This window comes from Thunnus thynnus, chromosome 11 (genome assembly GCF_963924715.1).
Source record: "Thunnus thynnus chromosome 11, fThuThy2.1, whole genome shotgun sequence".
Lineage (NCBI taxonomy): Eukaryota > Metazoa > Chordata > Actinopteri > Scombriformes > Scombridae > Thunnus > Thunnus thynnus.
The window spans coordinates 17540300-17558563 of NC_089527.1; the positions used below are offsets into that span (position 1 = coordinate 17540300).

Consider the following 18264-nt stretch of genomic DNA (forward strand, 5'->3'; position numbering starts at 1 on the left):
TACATGCAGAGGAGTAAAAAAGTACATTTCCCTCTGCAGTGCAGTAGAAATTGAATACTCAAGTTAACTACAAGTACATAAAACCTGTACTTATGTACAGTACTTGAGTAAATGTTACGTTCCATCACTGGCACTGAATAAAAAAATTCAGACCATTTTACTTTAGTATTAAACCAATATCATCCAAATGGAGATGTTACAAATGAAATCCATGATTAGAAGTTGCAATTTATAGATGATCTACGATATAAATGAATAATAATAATACATTTAAAAAGGGGGAGATAGTGAGGGCTTAACGAGGCTATTTTGAAAAACAGATTTATTTTATCCGTGTCACACACCCACTATTTAAAAATAAAGTTCCTACAAAAGTCACTACTCATTTCACAATATTGATAATAAAATACAGTTACTTCAAGCTGTCTTGAGATGTCTCCAGTGGACCGTAACACAGACTCACAGCTGGATTAAAGCCTGGCGCAGGTTTCATATCTGTCCACAGGATGTCTGACGAGGATCTGGCTGAAGGAGACGCTTGGATATGAAACACACTGTGCACCACATCAATTCTGTCCAGAGGAAAAGTTTAACCTCTTATGTAACCGTTTCCTACAGTACATTGTGCAGGACACACATACAGTACACACACTGAAAATAAGTAAAAAAAAAAACAAAAAACATCCATTGTTTAGAGGTCAGAGGTCAGGCACTGTAATACTGAGGAGACCACAGTGTTTCAAGAGGATATTCAGCACAGGCAACGTATGAAGTGCTACAATCATCCTTATGCATTAATATTTTCACCAAGTCTGTACTGTATGTACAAACTTTACATGTTAGAAATAAGACTAGTGACATAAATGAACACTGTACATGTGTCAGCGATACCACTTTGTATTTTACACAGTTTAAATCACAAATGCAGATGAACAGTTAGTACTGCTGGCACCCTCGAGTCACAAAGCTGTAAACATTTTTTTTTGATTGGCTTGTTTAATGGTTGATAAAACAATCTTTAGATATTTTTTTTAAAGCTGAGTGCCGTTTTTCTCACTTTTTCCTTAGAAAAGACTGAATCATAACATAAATACTTGACAAAATAAATACAGCAAGTTATAGTACTGATGATAAAAAAAAAGGTAATTGACCAATACAATATCAAGTACAAGAGTCAGTGCGTTTTGATCAAGAAAACGGGGTATTGCACTTTCATATTATTCATCCATGAAGTGTTTTCTCCCACCAGGTCCAGTAGGAGAACTTTGTACTTTCACATTGCACAATAGTGTTGTTATAACCATGTATGTTAGTGTCACAGGTGAAGAGTTTGATATGTAGACAGCGTGGAAAGTCCTCACTTGAAATGTTTACTTCAGCAGTTCAGTCCATCGTTTGTCAAAGAATCTCCTCATGTTGTGGCCGGCTCGTCCAATCGCGGAATCGTCTTCATTAAATTTTTCACAGTTATCAAAAACCAGGTTCACGTCGATGATGAAAGTCTCCAAATTTAAGTACCTGTAATAATTAGAAATGGTTTTAATTTTGATTTATGTGCATCATCCAAATTAAAACAACTAAAATAATGAAATAGCATAAAATATATACACACGTTAAAAGAATGTTTTTACATGCCAACACTAAACTGAAAAAACACATACTGGTTGTTGGTGAGCTTTTCCCTGATGGTGGAGAAGTCCATGGGCCTCTTGATGACCTTCCTGTATCCCGGGACAGCTTTGAGGTTGACCGGTGTGAGGAAAGGCCAGGCGTCCTGATGAGCCTCCAGCTCAGCCAGCAGCACTCTGGAGAGAATAAGCGGCAAACAAAAGGTTAGCACTTTGCACTGCAAAAAATATAATTTCACTTCATTTCAAGGTACCTTCACCAGTTCAACATCCAGGATTCAGTATAACATGAAATGACACAGTAAAAAAAACTAAACCAAGCACAGATGGAGGAAAAATAAACTCCGTGGTCACCTTTCAGAATATAATAAGGTGCTGAGAAATGCCAGACACGCTCACTTCTCTGAACTCATGAATAAGAACCAAAACAATCCTTTTTACAACCACTGACAGCCTGATAAATCCCACTTCTACATGCACCAGTGATTTTCTCTCAAATACTAAGTGAAGCGAATTTTCAGCCTACTTCAGAGATGACAACAATTAGAATGAATATTAATCAGACAAGGTCGGATAATGTTTTAGAAAGCACTAAGCACTGACAATATACTTTGCAGAGCTGATTAGAAAGGTGGTCTCTGAGGTAAAAACCCTTTATGTGCTGTCTTGACCCCATACTTACCCCGTTTTTCAAAACTGTTTTTAACTGCCTGTCTGAGGAATTATTAACTATAGTAAAACTACTCTTTGTTCACAGACACCTTCCCTGATGCATTTAATAATATAGATTGATTGATTTTAATATAGATTCTTCAGTTCTTAGTATCTACCGACCCATATCAAACCTTCCTTTCTTAGGTAAGATTTTAGACAGAGTTGTACTTTAACAGATAAATACTTTCATTAAAAATGACAATATCTTTCAGACTTTTCAGTCGCATCTCAGAGCCCATCACAGCACAGAGGCTGCAATGGTTTAAGTGTTGAACGATATAATGAACACAGATTCAAATAAGCTTTCAGTCCTGGTTCTCCTAGATCTTAATGTGGCCCTTGATACCGTTGACCATGAAATCCTACTGCACAGACTTGAAAACTTGGTGAGACTTGGTCTCATGAATGGTTCTAAGTTGGTTTAGATCATATTCAACTGGCTGGGAGTTTTTTGTTTCCCTGGGTGACTACTCCTCAGAGAAAACAGACATAACGTGTGGCGTCCAGCATGGTTCTATTTTAGGTCCAGTCCAAGCAGCAACTTCTGGGGCTGAAAAATGAAGCCAACGAGGAATTGCCAAAAACTGGAGTTCCTCAAATGGCCACTTGAGGCTGGCTCCAAAAGCAAATCAATCACCATGGACTCCCATGTTAAAATACCTAACTTTACAGAAGAAATAAACTTGTTTACAGCCTCATACAAAAAACGGTTTTGGTCTCTATAGCTAATTTCCCCTTTCATGACAACTGTACAGGGGATGAATTTTTATATAACTCACCCGTTTAAATTTTATTAAGGCTTATGCATAATGAGATCGTGGCTGCTTTGAGTGACAGGTGGGTGCCATCACAGGCAAGTTGCTACCATGGTGACAACGCTGGTTAGGTAACGTAACCATGGCATAACCCCAGATTCACAGAGTATAGGCGTAGCCGTCGCTATTTCAATGTGTTTTCAGTTCGTGAAAGTTCATCTTGTTCAGTGTTTGGTTGCACTAAAAGATGCTCTAAGGAGTCAGATGTTCATTTTTTTCCAGTAAGTACATTTGTTTTGATGGTTTTAACCCTGTTTTTTGCTAGCAAAAATGAGCATTAGCATTATCACAGTTAACCAAAGACTGTAAATGCACCTCACTAACCTAGCTAGAAGCTAGTGCTAGGGTCACGTTGTGGCTATGTCCATTATTTTTTCTACAGTCTAGGTCCAGTCCTCTTCAGCTTCTATATGCTACCCGTTGGCGATGTCATCAGAAAGCATAAAATTGAGTCTCATAGCTACGCAGATGACACCCAACTATACTATCTGTGTCTCCAGATGATCTTAGTCCCATTGATAGGTTAGTGCAATGTACAGTATATATGAAATAAATGTATGGACGTCATACATCTTCCTACACCTGAATTAAGACAAGACAGAGATCATAATATTTGGGGCAAAAGCTCAGAGAGAGCTACTGTCTGTCAGTCACTAGCCCTTCATACCAAGGACCAGGTCAAAAACCTTGGGGTATCTTTGATTTTGACCTCAGTTTTTGAAGCCCACATTAGAAATGTCATGAAAGTGTTCTTTTATTATCTTAATAACATTGTTAAGGTTGGACCATTTCTCTCTCAGGCTGACACAGAAAAAATAATGCATGCTTTTATAACCTCTAGGTTTGACTATTGCAATGTTCTCTTGTTTGGTCTACCTTAAAATGCTGTTGACAACTTCAGAGTGCAGCAGCCCAAGTGCTGAATAAGACCAGACAGAGGGCACATATAACAACTTTTTAAAAGTCTTTGCATTTCTTACTAGTTTTTAAATCACTGAATGTCCTGGAAGCAGCCTATTGCTCAGACATGCTTTTTAGATATGTACTTAGCAGATCCTTCAGATCCTCTGCAGCTGGCCTCCTAGTTGTTCCAAGGATTTCAACAAAAACACATGGGGAGCCACTGTGGCCCTAGTCTCTAGAACAATCTGCCTGAGGATATGTGGGACTCCACCTCTGTGGACATTTTTAAAAGAAACCTTAAGACACATCTTTTTAGCCTGGCTTTTACTTAAGGTGCCTTGTCATTTGGTGTTTTATTTATCTATTGTTGATTCATTATTTTATTTGTTGTTTTGCTCTTTTGTGCCTTTGCTCACCTCTGTTTGTTAGTTTTTGTCTTTGTCGCATTATCTTTCGGTCATGTGCAGCACATGGGCTACAGCCACTGTATAAAATACACCATGTAAATAAAGATTGATTAAAATGATTCGTGACTGCACATTGATGAGTCTACTGTACAGCAGAGGAACTCATCTAAAACCTCATGCTGTATACCTCAGGAGAATAACAACATTCTTTTAACACTGAGATGAACTAAGGTAAATGCTGCTAGGTCCTGTGCATCTCGTTTGTAGTATGCGGTCATACCTACCGGCACATCGCCAGCTCATTTACACTGTTGTCTTTGGCTGTTTTGGCTTTTTTTGCACAGGAGACAGGGCTATCATGCTTGGCCTGGGTGCTGGATGGGCTGTCGTCTCCTTTCCTCTTTCTGAACTCCTTGGTACCTTTCCTTGGCACACCACTGCTGCTGCTGGCAGCCTCTTCTTTGATGAGCTCTCCTGCCACAGATGGCTTACTATTTTGTTTTACCTCACTGCCTTTCTTCCCTCCTCCAGCTGTTCGGCTCTGTTGCTTCCTACTCCGGGGAGATTGACCACTCTCCTGAATGACAGAGCACAGAGAAGACTGGTGTAGAGTCACACAAAACCTGCCATATTTATAAATGGGTATGCGATACAGCTATGTTATCATTTGATAATTACAGGAGGTGAGGCCTCTCAGATCTACAGTAATAGTGGACTAATGAAAAGGGTCTCAGCTCTGTCATTAATCACTCATGCTGGTGTACCTTTGCTACACAAGTGGGACAAAACCAGTCGCCTTCAGGAACTGTGGTGATCTTGGGTTTGTGGCAGTAAGTGTGGCAGCCTTTGTCACAGCCATCACAAAGTAAGAGCAGTCCCTCATTATCCCCCTTTTGACATAGCTGACAGTGCTGGAAACACACCAAAATATATGTAATTACAAATTCAAAGATATAGATATAGTATAAGGTCACCACTATAAAATGTTGTGATTCATGCAATACTGTGCAACCAGGCATACTGAATTAACATTGATTTATTACTGATTGTGCTATTATCTGATAGGGTTGTTGCCTGGTGATGATGTATTGATGCTGAAAACAAACATTTACTTTATTTTACCTCCCTTTAAGGAGGACAAGCTTTTTAGATCTATTGTGACATCCCTGATTGTTTTTAAGATTATGTGTAAGAGACTTATGTATTCTTTTAAATTATAAGATAAAAAAAAACAACATCAATTCATATAGTAGTTTGGATTAAATGAAATGAAAAGCCATGCAGCCAAAAAGCATAGCTTGATCTTCTTTGTATTTTTAGTGTGAGCTTTAAATTGGTATCAATATTTATGTATGATTAAACTGTTGAATATATAAACAAGTTTATGATCATGAACAGAAAGAGAGAAAACAGGTGACACTAACTGCCTTCATGATGGATCGCTCCCAGGCAATGGATTTCTGCAGCTGCTGAATGCAAAGTGACAGCTGAGCTGAGCTGCGGACTTCACTGAGAGCTTTATGCCACAACCTCATCCCAGGAGACACCTCCTCCTCACTGCTGCTTTGAGATCACAGAAAGTCAGACTGCAGCATAACCATACAGTAATCACAAGTACAGTCAGTAACAATATTACACTGAACGATAACAACTAATGACTAACATCAACCAGTGAAAAAATGGGGACAAAATGCTGCTGCTGTTTAACTGAAGGGACTCTCGTTAAACAGAAGCAGCATACAGTGAGGTTAAGGGTCTAGTGTGGGAGGGACCTTCTTTCACCATCCTTACCAAACACTAGTGTATGAGCAGGCACAGTGACATTATCAAGTGTGATCTGAAAGGTTGTACTTAAGGGGCTCTTTAGGTACCTTCGCTCGATGTTCCTCTCCAGCTCTGCCAGCCTGGTTACCGCTATGTCAAGGGGGTTGTTGGGGTGCCGCACCACCGAGCCAGGGAGTTCCTCCTGGCTGGTTTCTCTCTGGCTCCTGTTCTCAGTAGTAGAGGAAGAGAAGGGCTTGTGCTCATGATAGACCAGATCCTCCCTCTCTGACTGCAGCTCAGGATGCATCCAGCCCTTAAGGGAGACAGCAGTAAAATATGACCATCTCGACATAATGTCATAGAAATGCAACATTTTCACTGCGGGAGCATGTAGATTCCACACAGACAAGAGCTGTGGCTAAAATACAAATTAGGATCTTTTTTTGAGAGGTGACAATACTAACCACTGAGTCATTATGTCTTGTTTATTCATTAGTGGTTTATTTTCTGAATTATCTTTTGTAAGTAGATGAAAGAACACAATGCTTATACCTTGACGTGCAGGCTGGCAGAGATGACTTTCCTCTCCAGATTCTCGACCTGCTGCAGCAGACTGATGTCCACCTCCATGGCCTGCTCCTCAACACACCAGCTCTCAACTGTCTCCGCGCTCACCTCCTGCTTTTCCAGCTCTGCCACATCAATCGCTGTCACCACAGATACAAACAAAAATTATACAGCAAACTAACATTAGAAAGCAATCTTATTGTATTCAATGCAAGGTGACCATGTACCATGTTACAAAAGGTCAAATAATAATACTTTTATTTACCTACATCTCTGCATCCTGACTTTAAGAGAGTAGAGGAAATGTAGACTCACCATCTTTGCTGCTGGCACAGAGGTGGGTCATATACTCCATATGTTTTTGGATCTGCTTCTGCAAGACCCTCTCTCTGACGCCTCGACTATGAAGGGACTTGACCAGGCTGCGTAGTTCCTCCATGTCTGACAGCCTCCACCAGCCGCGCAGCATCTCTGCCAACACACACATTCCCAAATTTACACTTCATGCACATTTAAACTGTCACACGTTATTTGTTTAATTTTAGCAACATAGGGAAGTTGTGTGAGTGAGTGACAGTCATCACAGCATGTATCCCAGGACTGTTTGGGCAATGAATGTTTTTAGTCCGGCATATTTCACTTGTGTGTACTGGCACTGTGCCGGTCTTACCCTCGGGGATAGGCTGAGGACAAGGGTAGTCCTGGGTCTTAGCCACCTCCGCAGCAGGGAATGAGGCACAAGAGGGCTTGTCACTTGGAGCCTCTGGGGTCCCGCTCTTGTTGACAGAGTTGTTATTCGCCAGGAAGAGGACTCTGTTCCCATTACCCTCTGCATGCTGTGAGGCCAAATCCAGCATGGGGGGTAGAGATATGCCAGGGAAGGGCAGGCTGGGACTCATCGCTGCGCTGGACATGTCACACTGTGTCAGTCTGCCTTGATGAATGCCAGACTTTACTTGCTGAGAGGAAGAATACACAACACTGAATTATGAGCAGACAATAAATTTATTCTATTACTACATGCATAACAAAGCTAAAAGTTAGTTATGTGTTTGCAATATATGAAAAAGATCAAGCAATACACACTAACATTTACAACACATTCTAAAAAAAGCAAAGTGTGATCCAAAGTAACTGTGACTGAGATGAAAACATCATTGTTATCCACCAACCTGAAGGACAGACAATTGCATGTTATCGATCCCAGCAGGAGTGCTGGAGCTGGCTGTAGATAAGGGATTAGGAGAGAGGGAGGAGGGGGATTTGGTGCTGATAGTCTGTGGGGGAGAGGAAGAGGCTGGAGGGCTGGAGCCAGAGGTGACCGAGGACTCATCGCAAGGAGAACGAGGCAGGAGGCTAAACCACTGGTTGCTTTTTTCCGTCAGCATCTTGGAGAGATGGTCGTCATGAAGGATAGACTGAGGGCTGCCGATCATACAGAGAGTGCTTTTGTGCAGAAATGGTACTGAAGTATCTGTTTTATCCATCAGCCCGTGCTGAGTAGTGGCTGCCTGAGAGATGGGATGTGAGGGATAATATGCAGTGGTAGTGGTAGGGGCAGAATGACTGTTGTGAGAATTCATGTCTGAGTCTTGAGCCATTTTGGAAATTTCAAGGAGTTTGCTGAGCTTAGAGAAGGATCCAGGTTTCTGAAGGAAGAGGTTGAGGCTGTCTTTGTCCTGCTGGTTCTCTGGTGTGGCTGTATCCCTGTCTTTGCCCTGTGCTTGGCTGGAGACCACTGGCTTCTTCACTTCCTCCAGCTGCTCCTCTTTTACCCTGATAACCTGAGCAGTCATCTGTATTTTCTTGTCTTTCTCCTCTTCATAACCTGAGCACAGCAACAGTGCACAAAAAACAACAACATTACAACTCATTTTTTAACCTGTACATGGTAAACAAAGAAAAAAAAGTAAATAAAATCGAGTCAAAGTTTGGGTTTGCACCTTCACCGCTCTCCACGCCTTCAACAAAGATGCCGCCACACTGCGGAAGGACCCAGTAACGTCTCTTATAGCGGTCCTGTCCGATCATCATGGAGCGCAGTGAGTGAGATGAGTTGAACAGCTTCTGTCTGATCTGACTCTGTTGCTAAAGAGACAGAAAGTACATTACATTTATTTATACTACATTTATATCATATTATTATATATCATATTTACCATACAGCTGAACTATGATGTATTTAATTGATACATGAACTGATACGGCCCAAAATCCTGTCTTGGTGGGTTTAAATTAGGGACAGTACGAGTTATTGGGGTGGGCAGAGGTGCTGAATCTTTTAAATTGTATAAAAAAAGCTAGACCATCCCCAGCATTATTAATATTTTCTTTGGACATCCCCCTCCCAATATCTAAAAGTTAAATATACTTTTTATGACAAATATAACAAAATGGTGAAAATACAGCCAGTTTCTAACTTCTATACACAGGGCTGTAAAATAAGCGGTTTAATTATAATACAGTCCTTCACCTTGTATGTTTTCTCAATCTGTTTTTCCAGCTCCTCCACGCTGGCTGAGTGCACACTGTTGTCCTAGATGAAAAGATCTCATTAGTGTGAGGCCTGTGGACCGGCTGACATTTACTTCAACAAACACTGATTTAGCTGCTGGCCACAAGTATTTTGTTGTCACTGACCTCCTCTTCACATATTTCTGCTTTCCTTCCTTTCTTTCCTCCTGATTCTTCCTCTTCCTCATCGTCGTCATCTCCTTGGTCCTCACTCTCATCGTCCTCATCGTCCTCTTCCTCACTGTCCCCTTCTTTCCTCTTGCATTTGTTTCTGGCAGTGGGGATGGCCGAAGCGTGGCTGTCCTCTCCCCCCACACTGATGTCTCTCTTCCCCGTCTTCTTGGCATGAATGCTCCTTAGTCTTTAAAGACAAAAATGGACAGAGGAGAAATCAAAGTCAGCTTATAGAGTGGTGATTCATGGGCACTTAGTAGTATTCCAAGTGTATGCACAGAGCCTTTTAATTACAGTTTAGGAGACTCATATACTCACTTGCGAAGCTTCCCCTCGACAACCCACTTATCCTTCCTTAGGTTGGTCATGTGATCTATGTGTTTGTCGATTTCACTGTAAAGTATCAGACAACATTAGAGCCCATGTTTCAGTGCCCTTTTTGTTTCATAAAAAGAACATGAGGCATTTGCACCACACTGCAATGTGCACCAGATGTGTTTCAAAGTGTTACCAGTACAAATAAAAAATTGATGATACATAGTTTGATGCAACCTTGTGAAACTGTCCATGAGACCACAATTTGCCATATTCCTTTTGACACTTTCGTTATTCTGTTAAAACTTAAGCCCCCATGAATAAAACAAGCCAATACTTTTCACTCTCAGCTACAGAGATCAATTTATTTGCTTCATGCACATAAGGAACTCTTGGTTATAGTCTGAACTGAATCGTTTTCACAATGATTTATTTGACACACATGTCAAAACCTTAAAATGACCATGATTTATTTTAATGACAGTTATTTTTAATATGAATAATCCATTAACATGACTGCCTTACAAAATTGAGAAATGGGTTTATTTGTCAAATGGCAAAATCAAACACAGCATGAGTGTCAGAGGGAGGCAGGATCCTCACCTGATTACTGCCTTGCTGCAGCAGAGCTCATTAACCAGGAATGCAAGCATGGAGGCTTTTTGTGACGGGTTGTGGGCCTGAAAAGCTTTGGTCCTGAGGCTGAGGGCCAGAGCAGCCATCTCTGTCTGCTCACAGTGACCCTCCATGTAGATCTGCAGGATCTCAGACACGTTGTCTCGGTTTATCCCCACATTAGTCAGGTGATCCCCCAAGGCAGTCTTACTCTAACAGAAAGAGTGTTTCAAGACTGGAGTTTAGTCACAATGTTTAGCAAACAAAAGCTTTTTATTTTTACTAACTAATTTTAATCCATAATTTCTTTGTATGTACTCAGGTGAATGATGACGAGATAAGAGTAAGTCTGGTTAAAAGACACACAATAATCTCCTACTGGTAAGTGCTTAAGTGATCTCTGGGCTGTCTCTGGAAGGTATCAAGGTTGTGCAGATTACTATGAAACATGCAGTAGATGTCAAGATAATATAGCCCTGTAATATAGCCTTCAATCCCATGTCATTGTGCAAACATCTCCCTCAATGTGGGAGCCTGAGACAGCATTTTATTATGAGGAAAAGTATGTAAAATCATGTAAAAGCATGATTACACCCTACAAGACAGCATGGGGAAATGGCCTTGGGGGATGGAATAAAATTACAACTTAAACTTTCCAACAGTGATATCCTCCAAAACAGATAAGCCTTGTCATTTAGTTGCACAGAGCCAAAGTACTGATAAAACCATGTGTTTTCCAACTGTTTAGCTGGGAACATAAACAGTCCACAGAGTGTACTTTAGTAAAGAAACAAAATTGGGTTCATGCTGTTACAAGGGCAGCCACTGTCGACATTCCCTGCAGAGACTATGTATCATCTTATATTGTCACTGCTATCAGTTATTTCTAAAATATCTTAAATAACACAAAGATCTACTTTCAAGAAATTTGCAACTTCTGAAACCAAACACTCCTTCTGTTGACTAAAGCAGTAGAAAACAGTTCTGCAGAAGAAGCAGTGAAAGCAGTGACTGAAATTAATTAACTTTTTCTAGAGATAGTGGAGAGGTGACCAGAAATAAGGGAGGGAGAGAGGTGCAACAAAGGTCCCCTGTCAGATTTGAACTGGAAACGATGCCTTTTTCTGGCACAGTAGCAGCTTAATGCTTGTTTTTCTACATGTATGCACATCTGTATATCACAGTACAGCAACCATCTGCAATTCACCAATCCTACTGGACAAATACTGCAGTTTCAATGACAGACTCTTACCTTGTGACCTGCAGGTATACCAGGATCGCACACGGCTGCAGAGAGCAAGCTCACCAGCAGGTCCTGCACCTTGCCAGTACTGTCTCCAATGTTGAGCAACCCCTCTTGAAGGTCACTTAGATTGAGCATGTTTGAATTTATGTCCAAACCCAGGACCTTTCCAAAGCTGCGCAGAAACTGCAACACCATCAGGCAGTCAGAGAACGTGCTTCCTGGCAAGACCAAGCCAGGGATACAGGACAACTCTGGAAGTGGCTGGAAGGAAGAACAAACACGATTTAAACAATAAAATATATTTATCATCTCTCAACAGTTTGTATCTAGTGGCTGTACACCAAGAATGCAAAAGAAATAGATGCTATACTGGTTGTAAGACAGTCCAAAAACATGATCAAATGTATTATAATTTTAAATATTTTATCAGGCTTACAGAAAACTGTGTGAAAGATGTGTTTAATTTCTATTCAAGAGGAAGTTAGATGCAGTTTCCAGCATTTCTTAGAGTGCATATGTTACTTGATTCAGACTAGTTTAAGTCTTATTTCCCAAAATTCTTTGATTACAGGTATTAGATCGATAATACTTTGGTTGGTGTTATGACATCTGTAGCCACTTGGTGGCAGTATTTTGACCTGCTTTCTGTTTAATCAATTCCAGATGCTTTCAGTGATATTAAGCACCTATTTTGGTAGATCTGATAGTGAAACAATGAAACCATTAATTTGTCAAAAGCAAATCTAATCTTCATGCCTATAGTTCCTACAGTGATTATACTAGTTGATTTCCATGTCCAAAAATCCCAGGGCTAGTGGAAAATCTAATCTTTCCATACACACATCTACTCCACAGATGGAGACCATCCACGGTGACATACATGGACTCTCATGTTCATCTGCCAACAGCTCCACTGCTTGTGAATACCTTATGATCTGCTAAACACATGTCTTCATTTGGTTTCTTCAGCTCCTTCGCCTTTTCCAGTTCCAACCTTTTGAGCTCCAGTTTCCTTTCCTTGTTTAACCGTTTCTCATCCTTCTTCTCTTTCTTCAGACGCTCCTTCTCCTACAAGCCAAGTTAAAGACTTATCACAAGTGTATATTATCGATACTGCTGCTGACCATTGTGTTCAGTATTGCTTGGGCACATACATTACACTCCTTCAATAGGGGGCGGACATAATACAAAGCAACAAACTATGGCCTCAAATACCACTGTGTTTAATTAACAAAAAGAGCTGCATAAACAAAATACTTTACATTATTTGACAAGGATGGTGCATGTAGTGTACTGCATTACACTACACACATACTTTATATTATGTCCCATTACTGCAGACTACTACACTTTTACATGAAATTGCTATGGGACAGAAACAGTAAAAATAATGGAGAACAGGAGGAGATATAAGTAAGTCAGCTGTTACCTACCTCCGCCTTCTTACGGGCCTCCACAGCCTTCATGAGCATCATGTGCTGCCTGCGTCTTTCCCTCTCCTGGCAGAACAAACACAGGTTTTTATTCTATTCACAGTTTCTATTTTTTAAAGAGGAAATTGGCCATAGATGTAACACAGCATCGACATGCACAATAGAAGAGGAAACATAAAGTGGATCACCATTTGTCATAATAATCACACACATGTCTCTGCATTTTAACTGCAGTTAAAGTGCAAAGACATACATGATATTTAAAGCAAAAGGAGGACAATGATGAACAAAAAGCAAAATGAGGGTAGTGATACATACACACACAGCATAAGCTTAAGATTAGAAAGAGACATTAATAATTTGAGCACATTGACAAGTGGTGGACGGAAAGCCGGTGCAGGCTGAGAGTTTTAGAACTATATGCAGCAGCAACAAGCAAACCACTGACTGAAATTAAAATTAAAAAATGACAACTGATGAAAACAGCGGCATATGAAACTATCAAGACTTCCTGGAAATTGCATTCTATATTTTAACTGTGCTTTAATTAATATGAAAATAAAACTAATGAGTCCAGCTATCATACCCTCCCTTACAGTTTAGATATACTTAGTAAGAAAAAAATGGCCTGATTGTAATATAATGATAAAGGTTTTAAATCTATAATGAGGATCATTAATAAATTATAAAACAAGGATTTTGTTTTCTTTAATTATGGTGTAAATCACAGGCAAGAATACAAACTGTATATTGACTTTCAGATGATAAAATGGATTAGAAACATTGGCTCACATCCTGTAGAGTAAAACGATTTTGAGCACCTAAATTTAATCAATCTAAAACAGAAACAATGTAATTGATAGTGTTCTTTCAGGCTATCAGAGTGCTTTGCATCCTGGTATAATTTCTGCAGCGTCAAGGCATTTTTGATCGTACTGGGCAGATAATGGATGTGGTTTCACTGAGAGACAAATAGCGCAGACATATGCAGTGCACCGTTCTGGAAAAGCCATGCAGAGGGATGTAGTATGACTGCAGCCAATGATACACTTTATGCATTGCTATGATGGCAACCATTTATCACAACACATTCACAATATGTTGTTAGATGTACAGAAACAAACATACCCATACCATATCTAGTCTATGCCTCTCCAACTCCTGGTAGAAAGAGTTGGCAAAGTATTAAGAAATAGAAAATCAGACATGAAAATCAATGCAAGAACCTTCCAACCTCCAATGTGTATAGTAAGCCAAAATAAAACCCAAGAACCCCAAAGCATAAGTTGACAGGAAAAAACATATTCATTTCAGCTGCTGCAAATGATGACTGGTTAGAGCACCATGTGGATCAAATTACCTACCTGGTGCTTCAGTATAACTGCTTGCAGTCTTCGCATCTCTTTCTCCTTTTAAAATAATGATGAACTTAATAAGAAATCACATCATATACACACAAATTTACATAATTTCCTAAAAGATGGACACAAATGGCTGGCCTTCTCATCTAATTCAACAATACCCTGCTTAAGGCCTCTAAATGTGGCTGGTTGAGGTATTGTGAAATCGGAAATGCCATCATTTGACAGATACATGTAGAGTGCAGGGAGGTGATCCACCGTCTTTTATCACAGTCATTCACTAAAACAAGGAAAATCTCCTTTGCACTGAGAAGCATTACACTGCAGCGAGAATATTACACTGCAGACAAGCTGGGCAAAAGAGAAGGTTCAGAGTCAGGTGCATATTGTAAGGGACACCGATTGCAGCTGAACAAGGCAACAGGCTGTTCTTACAGTAATTATGTCTTATGGCAGTTTGAGAGTGAAAGCAACAGTGGCCTCAACAATCACAGTTTGTTCTGATCATCTTACTTTATTTCGTTTCTCAGCCTCCAATATTTTGGCATTAGCTGCTTCCTCTTTTCTCTTTCTTTTTGCCTGTGTATGCAAAACAGATTTTAAGGTCATGCAACAGAGGAAAATGATAGACTAATTCAAAACACATGCAGTATACACAACAGAAAAGCTTTGACTGAATAAACAATTTATTGTGGCAGCAATACTTGATTAATGAAAATTAGCTGGGATAGTTTTCTAAGTCACAATCATTACATGAAATTAATAAAGGACTAGAAAATGATCTCAAATGTATAAAATACATATAAATCTGGTTTGTAAAAGAAATATTAATTAAATGTTGTACTTATTATTACATACAAGTTTGTTACGCATTTTCCAATGCTGTCAATAGAAAACATTCCACACAAAGCTGAATAGAGCCAGTGGCTTACTGATAACGTCAAATCTACCATACTGAAATCTTGAGCAATGAGATAATTATTTCCTCCCATTAACACCGAAAGACAAAATGGCTGTAGTTATTATGAAACACCAGCAGGCAGTGAGAATAAATTAAGCAACATTTCTATCAGTAATTATAGCTGCAATGAAATCCTGTTAAGAGCCGCTTGCCAAGCGTGTCAACTGAAATTTGATTTATAAAAGCTAAAATACTTCACAGCTTCCATTATTGGGTGAATGCAAAATAGGTATTTCACCTAGCCATGGTAAACTCGCAGCCACCTCTTACTTAATGAAATACTGTATTTTGTATTAAGCTCCATCATGGTCTGAGGAGATTTTCATATTCAATGGCACTTTTGCAAAAAACCAATTAAGCATTAGTCACATGTACTCAGCAGATGTAACTAAAAACGGGACCACATAATTTAGGAATAGCCTTTGGTCGTTTTTTTTAAAAAATCCTATCAACAGCAGAAAGGAAGTGTTTTAGAATGTTTCTGCAATAACTTTCAGGACAAACCTCGAGAATTTGCTGTGCACGGAGTTCTTTCTCCATACGATTTTGCTGAATGCGCTTGATCTTCTCCTGGTAAAAGGATGAGGGCAAGATCAAATGAATTAACTGTTAAGTCATGCATGTTATAGAGTGGTGGGGGTGAGCGGGGTGTAGGGTGTGGGGTGAGGAAGTACATTAGCTCTATGCCGATGAGGAAGGAGCAGGATTTTGAAGAATAGCAACTTGCTTGTAAAATTTCAAAGCGGTTCAACTGTGCTTAAAACCTTTTCACCTTGGAGCACACAAACTCTTGAGTATGAACAGAACAGCTGCAGATAGTTATGAATCTCTGTATGGAAAATTAAACAATACATGCATAGAAAAGTCCTTACTTGCTGTTTAAGAATTTTCATCTGCTCCCGCTTCTTCCTTCTCTCCTCAGCAGCCATTATTGCTGGAAGACACAAACAAATGAGTCCTACACACAGCATATGATCTTGGGTAAGAGAGGAGAGCATGTCTGACTAGACAGCAGCTGTTTACCTTGTTGCTTCTTTGCCTCCTTGGCTGCTTGCGCCATGGCCTGCTTCTCAAGTTTTCTCATCATTTTGATCTGTGCTGCCTGTCGAGCTATTTCTGCAACATGATGAAATATAAATATGAGACAAAAAAACCCCCATATCTTTCAGCAACAACCTACTGTTCTATGTCCAAGTAGAGTGCAATAATGTTGCAGCATTGATTGCAATAGTAAAAACAAAAGACAAAGTTGAGAGACAAAGCTCCATGTCCCATGTCCCTTGCTCAATATGCATCATGTCTTTTGGCTGCATCGTATTTTGGACTATCGAGAAATTTGTATTGCTGCCTCTTCTCAGATGGATTTCACCATGTATGATTCTACAAATAAATCCTTAGAGCTTAATTCTGGGGAAATGGCACCAAAACATTCGCCCTTGATATTTTCGATAAATTCTGCTATTAACCTCTACAAAGCTATTAAACCCTAATTGATGGAAATCTCGAAGTGACATCAATTATCCTCAGGATAAACATAAATGCACTAAACCACAAAGAGGAAATGACAGATAAAGTATAAATAGCTAATAGCTGTAGTTTTTTAAGCTGGACTTTCTCTTAAAACACATTTGGTGACACATTTCTAAAGATGTGAACTGACCTTGAGCCTCCAGTTTACGTAGCAGCTTGGCATCACTGACATCTTGGAGGTTTGGTTCACCAACATTAAGAAGATGACCCTTCCATGGTCTGGCCCCGGCGCCATCACCTGTCGGCTGATGCTCAGACTTTGTTCGACGGCTGCGCCTCCCATCCATTGCTATGATACTGGGAGCAATCTCCTCCTCAGGCAGCAGGAACCACTGTAAACCCTTGAGTCATTTGAGTTAGAAGGAAGAGAAACAAACATTCACATTAATTATTGTACATTTTATTTCATTTAAGAGCAAAGCTTTGACAAAAATGTTTACTTAACAGGTATGTGAATTTATAGTGTGGGTTTAACTTTCATTTAGCCTCACCACCCCCTTAAACCTCATGTTTTCTAAAACAACTGAGAAATTCATCAATTGCAATTTGCACTTTTATTGTAGCAGTAGATCACATGACAATAATGGTAGATTGGAAAGAGAATATATTTTCTTACTTTTCATCAACAATTAAATGGCATTTTTTTTTGCAGAATCAATGTCGACATGCATCAGTGAAGAAGCTAAACATGAATTCTAGATAATGACTACACCATAATGAAGGGGCTTATGACAGCAGATGCATCAAGGTAATGGGAGGTCCTAACAATAAGAAACACAAACAAAAAAAAGTAGAACCATTTACCTCTGGTCCTTCTCTGGCTTCATAGAAGTCACCAACTTTAATTTTTGTACTGAAGCTGAAGTTATCTCGTGAGAGTTCAGTTATTCCATTCCTGAGTAAGTACTGCAGAAAAAATACATATTAATTAAAGCATAGGTAGGAACTTTCAACCATAAAGACTGGTCAATCTCCACGAACATCATTATTTCCCACCTGCGGGCAATTACAAAGTGCTACAGGGATGCAGTGAGTGCAGGGGCAAGAATTTAATTCTGCTTTCATTGAAATAAAAAAACATATTATGGATTTACCTTCATTACATCAGGATACTGACGCAGCTTCTTCCCACATGGGGCAAAGTAAGCCACCTCTCCTTGTAGACGACCTGCCACACTCCTGATCTGCGTCTCTCTCTGCCACCTGCAGAACACAAGACATTGCAAAGACAGTACAAATATAGTTAACATGCAACGAAATAAAAAAAATTAAAAAACACAGCTGTATTCTGTCATCATTAATATATATATGATCAGC

The 18264-nt window shown here is 39.7% G+C and overlaps 1 protein-coding gene across 10 annotated transcripts in view; it reads right to left on the reverse strand.

The window, feature by feature from the left end:
• Nucleotides 1–305: 305 nt before the first annotated feature.
• LOC137192619 (bromodomain adjacent to zinc finger domain protein 2B-like) overlaps nucleotides 306–18264 on the reverse strand; it is a 62459-nt gene continuing 44500 nt past the window's right edge. For 3 of the 10 annotated variants that reach the window (XM_067603457.1, XM_067603452.1, XM_067603453.1), the window contains exons 12-38: nucleotides 18042–18150; nucleotides 17752–17853; nucleotides 17078–17288; nucleotides 16441–16533; nucleotides 16290–16351; nucleotides 15922–15987; nucleotides 14970–15035; nucleotides 14460–14504; nucleotides 14224–14256; nucleotides 13096–13161; nucleotides 12590–12730; nucleotides 11669–11923; nucleotides 10405–10628; nucleotides 9805–9879; nucleotides 9439–9673; nucleotides 9272–9334; nucleotides 8742–8886; nucleotides 7971–8626; nucleotides 7469–7757; nucleotides 7114–7269; nucleotides 6784–6938; nucleotides 6339–6544; nucleotides 5892–6030; nucleotides 5232–5378; nucleotides 4752–5044; nucleotides 1662–1805; nucleotides 306–1518 (exon numbers count right to left, since the gene is read on the reverse strand). In XM_067603457.1, coding sequence (XP_067459558.1) covers nucleotides 1371–1518; nucleotides 1662–1805; nucleotides 4752–5044; nucleotides 5232–5378; nucleotides 5892–6030; nucleotides 6339–6544; nucleotides 6784–6938; nucleotides 7114–7269; nucleotides 7469–7757; nucleotides 7971–8626; nucleotides 8742–8886; nucleotides 9272–9334; nucleotides 9439–9673; nucleotides 9805–9879; nucleotides 10405–10628; nucleotides 11669–11923; nucleotides 12590–12730; nucleotides 13096–13161; nucleotides 14224–14256; nucleotides 14460–14504; nucleotides 14970–15035; nucleotides 15922–15987; nucleotides 16290–16351; nucleotides 16441–16533; nucleotides 17078–17288; nucleotides 17752–17853; nucleotides 18042–18150 — 4324 coding nt within the window. In that variant the 3' untranslated portion in view covers nucleotides 306–1370. The remainder of the gene's footprint in view (nucleotides 1519–1661; nucleotides 1806–4751; nucleotides 5045–5231; nucleotides 5379–5891; nucleotides 6031–6338; nucleotides 6545–6783; nucleotides 6939–7113; nucleotides 7270–7468; nucleotides 7758–7970; nucleotides 8627–8741; nucleotides 8887–9271; nucleotides 9335–9438; nucleotides 9674–9804; nucleotides 9880–10404; nucleotides 10629–11668; nucleotides 11924–12589; nucleotides 12731–13095; nucleotides 13162–14223; nucleotides 14257–14459; nucleotides 14505–14969; nucleotides 15036–15921; nucleotides 15988–16289; nucleotides 16352–16440; nucleotides 16534–17077; nucleotides 17289–17751; nucleotides 17854–18041; nucleotides 18151–18264) is intronic. The other 7 variants (XM_067603456.1, XM_067603461.1, XM_067603455.1 and 4 more) reach the window with 7 other exon arrangements.